Source organism: Callithrix jacchus, chromosome 18 (assembly GCF_049354715.1).
Source record: "Callithrix jacchus isolate 240 chromosome 18, calJac240_pri, whole genome shotgun sequence".
Classification (NCBI taxonomy): domain Eukaryota; kingdom Metazoa; phylum Chordata; class Mammalia; order Primates; family Cebidae; genus Callithrix; species Callithrix jacchus.
This window is the reverse complement of record NC_133519.1, coordinates 21862467-21874054: the sequence shown is the minus strand read 5'-3', so window position 1 is coordinate 21874054 and position 11588 is coordinate 21862467. Positions and strand designations below refer to the sequence as shown.

Here is an 11588-nt window from a genome sequence, read left to right as displayed (position 1 = left end):
TGGTAAAAGCCCATCTCTACCAAAAATACAGAAAAAAAAAAATAGCAGGGCGTGGTGGTGGGCACCTGCAATCCCAGCTACTTGGGAGGCTGAGGCAGGAGAATCATTTGAACCCAGGAGGCAGAGGTTGCAGTGAGCTGAGATAATGCCACTGCACTCCAGCCTGGGTGACAGAGCAAGACTCTGTCTCAAAAAAAAAAAAAAAAAGATCTTAAAGGAAATATATTTTAGTTAGATAATAGGAAGGACTCATGGTCATAAGATGACTGCCACAGCTCCTGGCGCTTTTGAAACTGCCCTTATAAACTTTATAAAATTAACCAGGGAAGAAGGGAAGAAAAGAAATGAAAATAAACCAAGTTCACAGCACATTCAGCAGTAATCGTGAGATCCACTTGTTCTCTGATCTGCTTCCTCATAGTTACTTTGTGCCTATTGCCTCAGAATCGCATAGACCCTGTTAAAAGATTATAGTGCCCCTTAACTGCTCTATAGATAACAACCTGAACATTATGAAACATGTTTTCCCTTTGAGATGCTCCTTCAGGTTCTGCATACTGATGAAACTACTGACTCAGGTGGCTTGAAGGACCCCATGAGGAGCTGACTCACAAAAGAAGGCAGTTTCCACATCCTGATGATGGAACTTTGTTCCATCCCCTTGGCCAGACCAATCAATGACCTCAATTTTTTAGCCCCTCACGCTCCACAATCCCCGTAAAAACTCTAGCCCAGAACTTCTCAGACAGTTGGATCTTAGGGTCTTCTCCCACCTCCTCACTTGGTGCCCTGCAATCATTAAATTCTTTCTGTGCTGTAAACCTGGCTGATGCAGTGTAATTGGTATGTTACTACACAGTGGGCATAAGAACCTCTTTGTCCTGTAACACTCTGACTGTGGTCAAAGACACAATCAAAGACAAGAAGTGGGGGAAGAGTAACACCAGAAAGGCCCTCTCTCCTATTTGCTTCTTTTATCAGGAAGCAAAATATCTTGTCCAGGTGGTTACCTCTAGCTGTAAGGGAGACTGGGAAATTGAATGTATGGCACAGGGATAGCTGGGACTTACTTAAATCAATTATGATTAGGTCAAAAAGCCAAATGGTCTAAGAATAATTGAGTGGAAAATGGAAAGAGCTTGAGGGTTCTTGATGACATCACTAAGTTGCTGAATTAAATTTCAAACAGCCAACTTTGTCTTCAAATTTCCCAATGATGCATAATACCTTTTGAAGGGGCCTGGCTCTGTTCAATAGTCCGAGTGACAGTTGTCCAGGATGGCACAGTGCCCTTCCTTAAATTCACACGTTGTTAATCTTCATTGTAGGTTTATAAAAGGTTGTCCTCAGTAATTGAGGGGCATAGTAACATAATTGCACACTATTGAAAGTGGACGCCCTCTTAGCAATAATCTGGTAACAGAGACCCAGAGTCTGGTCTCAAACCAAGAAGACAAGAAAAGCTGTTCCCTTCAGCAATCATTTGATTATCAGGCATTAGCTTTCCCCTTGGGAACTCGCAGAGTGTCAGAGATGTACAGTCATTCCTCTTAACTTTCAACTCAGGACACACTCCAGGAGGGAATTCAATGATTCTCCTCTGGGTGGAGGTATTACTAGGTTCTAAAGCTGTGGCAGACAAGCAAGCTACCAACGGCGCTAAGTTCAAAGCTGCCCGAGGTCTCGCCCAGGATTAAGTCAAGGGAAAGAAACGCCTGTAAGCAAACGCGCCTTCTCCCCAGCCCCAAGTGTGCTAAAGGAGGATGCGGCAGATCCCTAACTGCCTTGGGGTTGGGGCGAGCGCTTGGGGCCTGCGGTGGAAAGTCGCTCCTCTCGGCGAGGATAGGCAAACCCCGAAACTTCAGGGAAGCCGTTCGGGGTAACTTCTCTGCACTCATTTGAGGTCAGATGAAAGGAAAGGAAAGCCCTTCTGACGTCACCCTCAGCAGGCTAGCGGCAGCTGAGCCCCAGTGGGGGCGGGGTCCGCCGGGCGCCCCTCCGCCCGAGCCCTGTGCGCTTCCCGGTCCTCCTCCTCCGCGCGGTCACTGGCTGCATCTCCGCGGCCCCGGCACAATAGAGGCTCCGCCCTCCTTCGGAGCGAGCTCTCCGCGGCTCCCTCGCCCAGCCGCCCTTGCCTCCCGCGCCGCCACCGCCTCTGCCCGTCCCGTGCCCGGTACCCGTGCGCCCCGAGGCTCCCCGCCGCCCGTCCCGGCGCGCACCGCGGGCATCTCTCCGATCGCCTTCCTGCCACCTGAGCCCTCCTGCGGGCGACGCGCTCAGCTAGCCCCTGCCCGCCTCCACCTTCTCGGTCACCCGCTCTTGCCTGCGTCCCGCTCTCCACTGGGACTGCACAGTCGAGGGCTGCTCGCGTCCGGAAGGAGATGTCCAGAGTCTCTGGGGCGCACCCTCCTGTCGCCCTCAGCTGCAGCCAGCTTTAGAAGGCTCTCTGAGCAGCCACTCTCGGGCTCTAGCTAGGACACCCTCTCGCACAAGTCCTTGCCCACACCACCCGCCCCGGCCATTCTCTGCAGGGGCTGAGGACCCTCTCTCTCATCGCGTCCCCCATGGCCAAGCCTCTGCTACTAGTTCTCTACTTCTCTCTGATTGTGGCTCCGGGCTGGGTGTCCAGCATTGTCCCCACAGGGACAAGTGAGCCCCCAAATGCGCAGACAGTGGCGCCCACGGAGGATGAGACTCTGCAAAACGAGGCGGACAACCAGGAGAACGTTTTATCTCAGGTAGGATGCTGAGTGCCACGACTGCCCTTCTCACCCTGGATGGTGATGAAAGCGAGAGCTGGTCCTTGCTGAAGTGTTTGGGGGCAGCTGTTTTTCCTTCCGTTACCAAATGGAGAAGGCATTTGATTTTCATGTATCAGAATATTTCTTAATGGAAGTATATAGGTTCTCCTCTCAAAATCATGGGGTCTTTCAAGGTCATCAAATCAGGAGAAAGGAGAGGTGAAGGAAGGGAAGTTGCTGCTCAACTCCTTGAGAAGAAAGGAAAAGAGTTGTTTTTGGTTTCAGGGTTGTGAAAAGTATCTCTTGTCTATGTGGCTGTTTGTCAGAATTGCAATGCGAAAACAGGCGGGTATGTTGACCAGGAGGCAGATGGCATATCCCATCGGGAAATATTTTATGGCAGAGGATGTGACACTCAGGCAGAGGCATGGGGTGAAGTCAAAACAGCAACATGTGTGAAGAATGTAAGGTGACCCCCAAACAGAGAGATTGAGAACGTGACTGAGTATATTGGGAGGGGAGATGCAGGCAACCAGGGCAGACTGTCAGTGGGGAGTGAAGTAACCCATGATAGTGATGGGCTTTGTAACATGTCTGTTTACAAAGTACTTACACTTGTTTTTTTTTTTTCTGACTTAATCTTCAAAACACCCTGATACCCATCTATAGATAAAGACCATAAAAGACATGAGTAGAGCCAGGGCTTCTGACAGTCTCCAGCCCAGACCCCATGTCTGTAAGGGATAATTCTCTCTGGAGTGTTTATTTCATGCTCTCCAGAGCCATCACGATGACATGTGATGGGTGTCACCAGAATCCTCAGAATGGGGATGTCTGTGAAAGGATCCTCCAGCGCTACCTGTACCTCCACCTCCACCAAACCCTAGGACTGGGCCTTGTGTCCTTCCTGTAGAGAGAATAATCAGCTGCACTTTGCGATTTATCAAACACTAGCCTCCTCACTCTTCCTTTAATAATCATGCTAATATATGCCCTCTACCCACCCATTACCTCACGCTGACCCCTAAATCGAAAAGACATAAAAATCTCTCACATTGGGGCTCTGGAATGCTATCAACAAAAACTTTCCTGAAACTCGAGCCTCCTGAAAGGAAGGAATCCACGCAGGGTTCTCTGAGCAGGGTTATGTAGGAATCCAGGCAGAGTTTCCGAGAGCAGACAGCCGCAATTTACTATCAGCCTGTAAAGAACAGCTGCTTAAGTCATCCTTAACTATACCACCTTCTTCTACTGATCCATCCTGTGTTTGACAACAGCCCTAAAGCAAATAATAGTATTAGAAGAAACCCAGCCTTCGCAGGGAAAACATTACAAGCCTTCTTCCCCCCTAAACAGCATCCCAACGAACATTTCCACTCAAACATGCTCAATGCTTGCCTGACAGGATCCTCAGTCAAATGAAGGGAACACTTCTGCCTGCCTAGAAAGGGAGCCCTGGCTTTGGGGATATAGGGCCTTTTGGAGAGAATTGGGAGAGAAGAGCCTTTTCCCAGCAAGTGCCCAGGGTAGGGGGCTCCAGAAAACCTACTGTTGCCTGTTTTCCTGGCTGGAGAGCCTGGCAGGGTCAAGTGCCCAGAAGGAAATGTTTAGCATTGCAACAGCAGCAGGTGCTGCCAGTCTGCTCTCCTGGTTTGGCCTGGGGTTTGGGTTCAAAAGCAAGAACTCTTAGACTGAGTAAGCCTTACTGATTTCTGGACATGTCTCTGTCCTCTCAATTCCCTTTCTCCACATCCAAACCGTCCGTCAAGGCCCAGATTAAATGCCACTTCCTCCAAGAAGTCTTCCCTGGCTTCCAGTTGGAGCCACTCTTAGCTCCCACTGCCCTTTCTCTCTGCCTCTTCAGGAGCACTTACAACTCTCTACTCCGTGTGATTGCTATTTCTATGCCTCCCGCACTGTAGGCTCCTTGTGAGCAGGCTCTCTGTCTGGCCCATCTCTTTATCCTTCACAGCACCTCCCAGTCCCTACTAGGCACTCCATAAATGTCGAATGAATGAATGAGAGAAGCCAGTAGTCTTCAAACTTGAATAACAACTTTTCAATCTCTCCAATTCCTTCTTTACCTTTTTACATTTAAACCTGGATTCTGACTTTGGCGCGGTGTCTCATGCCTGTAATGCCAGCATTGTGGGAGGCCAAGGCAGGTGGATCACTTGAGGTCAGGAGTTCAAGACCAGCATGGCAAACATGGTGAAAATGAAAATACAAAATTAGCTGGGCATGGCAGCATGTGCCTATAATCCCAAATGCTTAGGAGGCTGAGGCAAGAGAATCACTTGAACCTGGAGGTGGAGGTTAGTTACAGTGAGCCGAGATCATGCCACTGTACTCCAGCCTGGGCAACAAAACAACACCTTGTCTCAAAAAAAAAAAAAGCCTAAACCTAAATTTTAGCAGAAGCAAAGGCTATTGGACAAATGACAGGACTCATCTGTTTTTTCCGTTCAATAATGAAAGGCTAATGCCCCATGAGAAAGGCACAGCTTTCCAAGACAGATGAGGAGAGCTGAACTCTGAATGCCTTCAAGGAAATGTCAGAGTCAGCAAACTTCGTCTCAGTGACCTATTGGCTCCATGGTTCAGAGTTGTCTGAGGTCTCTGGCTAGTGCAGGACATTTGACTAAGTAAATGGAGGGTCTCTTTCTGGAGGCTCACTGACACCTGTGTTTGCATGCCCCCAACCCATTCTCTGTGTGTCTAGTTGCTGGGGGACTATGACAAGGTCAAGGCTATGTCTGAGGGCTCGGACTGTCAGTGCAAGTGTGTGGTGAGACCCCTGGGCCGAGATGCTTGCCAAAGGATCAATGCGGGCGCTTCCAGGAAGGAAGACTTCTACACCGTGGAAACCATCACCTCCGGTTCGTCCTGCAAGTGTGCCTGTGTTGCGCCCCCATCGGCTCTCAATCCCTGCGAGGGAGACTTCAGACTCCAGAAGCTGCGGGAGGCAGACAGCCAGGACTTGAAGGTAAGACCTGGTATGGGGCAATGCCTTGGATGAGCGGGCACTTTCGTGACCCACAAGTCTGGCAGGGCTATCATTGAAGACTGTAAGGCCTTTGAAGAAGGTCAGGCCTGGTCCCTGGAGTGCTGTGTGTGGATCCAAGGCTGATGTCCTGGCAAACTGGGCCTTTTCAGTTCTGGTGTATAAGGGAGATGCTGAAAGCAAAGTGTGCCCGCCCCTCCTTATGGAGCCAGAGAGGCTGGGCCTGAGAGCAGCTGCCAGGTCTAGCTGGCCAAAAGAACTCAGCGTTCTTCAGGAAAATTGCTGCCACAATTTGGTAGCCCAGCACACACCCCAAAGAAGCAAAAGATAGACTCTAGTAAGCCTCTGGTTCTTAGCACAAGGGCTGGGTTGGCCCAGGGAAGGAGAGGCCTGGGGCCTGCTATAGATTGGGTCTTCAAACTGTGGTCCTATCATGGTCCATAGGATAGGGAAGCTCAGGCCCTACTTAAGAAGCCCCATGGGTTGGCTGGGGGCTTCTGATCCTGCACTTCCCCTTCCCTTGCACCTGAGGTAGTGGAACAAGCTGGGTTTTGGAGTCAGGCAGACTTGGGTTCGAATTATTGCTGTGTGATCCCACTTAAGTTATTTAATTTGTCTGCCCTCCAGCTCCTTGAATCACATGTGGGAATGATAACATCTAGTTGATGGGGTTATGAGAATTGATGAGATAACAACTAGTAAGTACTTGGCACAACACCAGACATTCAGTTAGACATGACCATGTAAATGAATGAATGAATGGGTGACCATGTAGAGTGCTGCTGGCACCTGGTACTCACTCAGTGACTGGTAGTCATTGGTGTCTGTTTCAGCAGAGTAGTGTTTACCAATATCAGGAGTATCTCAGGATTCAGCCAGAGCCGTAGCTCTGCCATGAAACAACTTTCAGAACCTAATGCCAACCTCACCCAGTTGCAGGATTGGACTCTGGGGGACTTCGGGAACGCCATAAGGCAAAATTTCTATTAGAAATCAGGAAATCATCACAGTACATACCAATATCCAGCAATATTTTTATGGTTCCTATCTAGATTCTGCTCTCTTCCTCTGGTGGGGAGAAAGGAGCTCACCTTCTAAACAGGAGTATTTCATACTTGGGATTCTTCACTTAGAAGCAAGGCTCTGAGATAAACAGGGAGTGTAGATTGCAAAAGTGTGGCCCGGCAAACTCTTCCAGGAACTGGCCCTCATCATCTTCCCTCTTTCCCTGCACTCTGCATGCCCTCGGTGCCGCCAGAGCCTCAGCCGCCTTCGTCCCAGGGCCTCTGTACTGGCAGGCAGGATGGTATCGATAAAAACTGAGGTGTCTTGGTACACTATGGCAGCTTGCCGTAGGACAAGGGTCTCAAAGGTGGGACACTGAGTCTTCTTTTACGCCAGGGTCAGTTTAGCTCTCTGTGCTAAGGAAAACCTGTTGACGTCTTTCAGAGCCTCTAATAGACAATGAAGTTAGTGTTTCAGAAGCATGTTCTCAAGGTATTGGCATGTAGAGCCACCTTCTGGAATATTTATGGAATAAGAATACCTGTTATAAGCCAGGGATCTTGGGAAACAGAGATGAAGACACTACTTTCTTTCTTTCTTTTTTTAACTTTTATTTTAAGTTCAGGGGTATATGCGCAGGTTTGTCATATAGGTAAACTTGCAACACGGAAGTTTGTTGTATAGATTATTAGATTATTACTAAGCTTAGTACCCAATAGTTATTTTTTTCTGCTCCTGTCCTCTTCCTACCCTCCACCCTCAAGTAGGTCTTAGTATCTGTTGTTCCCTTCTTTGTGTCTATGAGTTCTTATCATTTAGCTCCCACCTATAAGTGAGAGCATGTGGTATTTCGCTTTCTGTTCCTTTGTTAGTTTGCTAAGGATAATGGCATCCAGCTCCATCCATGTTCCCCTAAAATACGTGATCTCATTTTTTCATGGCTGCATAATATTCCATGATATGTATGTACTGCATTTCTTTATCCAACCTGTCATTGATGTGCATTTAGGTTGACTCCATGTGTTTGCTATTGAGACACTACTTTCAAGGAGCTCACAGTCTAGTAGGAAAGACAGATGTCAATGTAAGTGGTAGATTTCATAAAAGAGGCATAAACGGTTTGTGAAGGAGTCTAGACCTCAGGTTCACTTGTTCTCATAGGACTCTACCATTTTCTTACCCAAACATTTCAGAAGGCAGAATGTGCATACACCATTGTACTTGCCTACATCCCTGCTGTTTCTCGCAGCAGGCTCTCAATTCCTGGCTAGTGGCTTTCCTGTTGGACCTCCAGCATGCAGATCTGAAAGGAAACTCTGCCGTGTGGTCTGTCTGTCCCAGCCCTGGACTAACCCCTTGCCTTGTTTCCTAGCTCTCCACAATCATAGACATGTTGGAAGGAGCATTCTATGGCCTGGATCTCCTGAAGCTACATTCAGTCACCACTAAACTGGTGGGGCGAGTGGATAAACTGGAAGAGGTAAGGAGGATTCTGATTTCCATATCTTTTTCTTGATGGAGCCCAAAAGCTTATCAAACTTCCCACGGTAAATTTTCGGCTAGCACGTGCCCTGACTAGACTTAGCCCATTCTATTTTATGAAAAGGAAAATATACATTAAAGATTCATCCAAAATTATGCCAAATTGTTGGTAACAAAGAAAATCAGTTAAATAGAAATGCCAATACTGTAGCTTCTCTTTTTCATCTATAAGATCTCTTAATCATATAACCGTCTTTTCACTTTTACCTTGACTTCCAAACCTCAGAACTCAATGAAATGTAAAGGTACAATAAGCATCTTACCTCCAGTTTTAAGGTGGAGTCATCTCCTTCCTTGGTATATGGTTCCTAATTTCTCTCTGTTCTGGTGCATACCCCTTTATTTTATGTGTGCAAATCCATCTGAAATTCATTTTAGAGGAAGAAGACGTAAAAATGATTACTAATAAGTAATGTTTCCTACTCAGCATTCAGGCTGGTCATGCCCAGGATGGACAGACGAGTCATGCAGTTTTCATGGACAAACACACCATACTCTTCTGTGTGGGCTCTGAGGGTTGTACAGGTGGTGCTGTGGTTTTCATCTAGTGGTGTGTGACATGATGGCGGGAGCTGGGAGTTGTTACACATACTGTAACAATGTTGACAGTGCTTGTTGCTGTGATGCCTTAACATATAGTGAGAAAGCATTTAGTCACCCAAAAAGTAACTAACGATCATTATTCAACCTTATGGGTAAGAAACTTTATGGATATGTTCCATTGACTTGCATCCGGTTCTTGAAACTGACTGAAAGAGCTGCTGCTCCAAGGAGAAATCTATTTCTTTAATGTTTACACCATTGCTGTAAGAGGTAAATTCAATAACACAGTGACTATAAACATAGCAGTATTCCTCACGGAAAAGTTGGCTTTTGGGGGGCTATCACGAAAGAGTTAAAGTTCCTTGGTTCATGATTAGTAGATGTAGTGATTTGTGGCAGAAAGAGCAGCAGGCTTGGAGTCAGGACGGGATGAGTTCCTTACCCTTTGTGCTGCTAAGCAGCCATGTCCTACCTTCTCCATCTGTACAGCGAGAATAGCACCCTGCCTACTCTGTATGATTGCCGAGAGGATGCTCAGCACAGTAATCACTATGAAAAGACTTTGAAATTGTGAAATTAAACAAGGCTCTGACCATGGAGAGACTGGGGACCAACATTCTCACATTGCTTTCCCAAGCAGCTGCCGCAAAGATTATGAAACATTGCAGTTACAAGGACTGGTTTCAGCACACTCCTTCCACTCCTAAAATTTTTCCCAGAAAGTGAACACCAGTTCCTTCTCCACCTGCCCTTGGGCTTAGCGCCTCCAATGCTATGATGAGTGTTTTCTGAATATGGCTGTTGGCTCTGAGAGGGTTGGAAGGTCCTTAATCACATCAATTAAGATGTCCGATGAGAGGGTTTTGGAGCCTGAGCTTTGTAGACAGATCAGGGTGGCCAATAGAACTGCATCGGCCTCCTCCTCACTGTCTGCCACTCTCTTTAAGAGGTTCTTTCCAAGAATTAGGACCCTGAGCATCTTGAGTCTCTTCTTTCTCAATATTACCCAGAATGATGACACTGGGATGGTCAGCACCATCCCACTACCAATGGACTTCATGCAGGCTTGGGACTCTTCCTCCTAGTTAAAAACCACTTTCTGACTCTTTCAGATGCATTTAAAAGGCATTAAACCAAGGTCCAGTATTGGGAGTTGCCTCTGTTTCCCTAGGCCCCAGAATCATCCAAACGTGCAACGCCCCTTTGAGAAAAGGATTGCTCTTCTCTAGGAACAGGAGCCACAGCAACTTCTGCTTTTATCTGACCTTGGCAGCTACACAGTTGTCATTCTGCCTGGAGAACACAGCTCGAGAAAGATATGGCGGGGAGAGTACAGCTCAGGAGGCCAAGGTCAGGTGCTCAGGCTCTGAGAAGGCCAATGGTCTGGGCTTGTTCAAAGGTAACGGGCTTGTTCAAAGGCAACAGCCTTGTTCCAGCCTTGTCGAGCAGCTGAGCCCTCCCTGCTCAGGAGGGAGTTTGGGTGAATCTGATACAATTTGGTATCGTCTATACATTCATATGGTAACCTGGTTTTTGCCAAAAACAGCTTTAGTTACATCAATGAGAGTATCTCCTTGGCAAGACTGTGGAATGTTTAGCAGCAACTGGACCTTAATAATAATAATAATAAGAAGAAGAAGAAGAAGAAGACCTTATATTGTATTATGTTTTTAAAGCATTCCATATACATTTAGCCCATTTGTTCCTGGATAGTGTGAGAGCCAAGGAAATGAGATGACTTGACCAATTTCACAGTGCTAGGAAACATAGGACCTTCTGGTTCCTCGTCCAGGCCTCCTTCTCATCAGCCCTGTAAGTTTCTTCAAATCATTGCCATCTTCCCTGCAAGCATCAGTTTTTCCTAACAAGAACTCCAAACAACAGCTCTTCCAAGGGAATTTCTAGGCAGGACTGTGACTATATCCCATAGTTCCATTAAATAGGATTAAAGTTGAGTTAGGGAAGATTTCCCCAAACCAGACAGCCTAAGGTGATAGGGTGCTGAAGTGTGACAGCAGTCTTCAGATGGGTCGGGGCCCCCGTGCCCAAAGAGTAGAGCACTGTATTCACTTGAGTTTGTCTCAAGGCTCATGCCAGCTGACTGTCTGGAGTCTGCAGTAATCGAAAAGGCAGACTGTTAGGTAAATTGAAAAAACACTCCCTCTCTAGCTCAGTCTGCAGGAGGAATGGAAGTTAAATTCTGGTCCTTGAATATTCTCGAATCCCAAGGGGAGTTCTTTGGAGGTCAGACAAGACAAAAGGGATCAGATTGGAGAGACATTTTGCCCAGAGTAAGATCCATGGTTGGCAGTATAAGCAGGTACACATTTATGGGATACAGCCACAGTTCCACCTTCAGTATATAGGAGGAGGTAGGAATGGAAACTTCATTTGCAGATGAAAGAGGAAGGAAGGAGAGAGAAATGGAATCTGAACTATTTTGAGTTTACCTTTTGGTAAAATCAGTTCTGGGAGCAGCTCTGCTTAGTGGAATGATTTGGGGTGAGCTTTTGTTTTAAAAAATGAAAAATGGGGCCAGGTGCAGTGGCTCAAGCCTGTAATCCTAGCACTTTGGGAGGCCGAGACGGGTGGATCACGAGGTCAAGAGATCGAGACCATCCTGGTCAACATGGTGAAACCCCATCTCTACTAAAAATACAAAAAATTAGCCAGGCATGGTGGTGCGTGCCTGTAATCCCAGCTACTCAGGAGGCTGAGGCAGGAGAATTGCCTGAACCCAGGAGGTGGAGGTT

The 11588-nt window shown here is 47.2% G+C and overlaps 1 protein-coding gene across 2 annotated transcripts in view; it reads left to right on the top strand.

Moving 5' to 3' along the window:
* Nucleotides 1-2099: 2099 nt before the first annotated feature.
* OLFML2B (olfactomedin like 2B) overlaps nucleotides 2100-11588 on the top strand; it is a 40196-nt gene continuing 30707 nt past the window's right edge. For both annotated transcript variants that reach the window (XM_008984797.5, XM_002760207.6), the window contains exons 1-3: nucleotides 2100-2738; nucleotides 5464-5727; nucleotides 8123-8230. In XM_008984797.5, coding sequence (XP_008983045.4) covers nucleotides 2565-2738; nucleotides 5464-5727; nucleotides 8123-8230 — 546 coding nt within the window. In that variant the 5' untranslated portion in view covers nucleotides 2100-2564. The remainder of the gene's footprint in view (nucleotides 2739-5463; nucleotides 5728-8122; nucleotides 8231-11588) is intronic.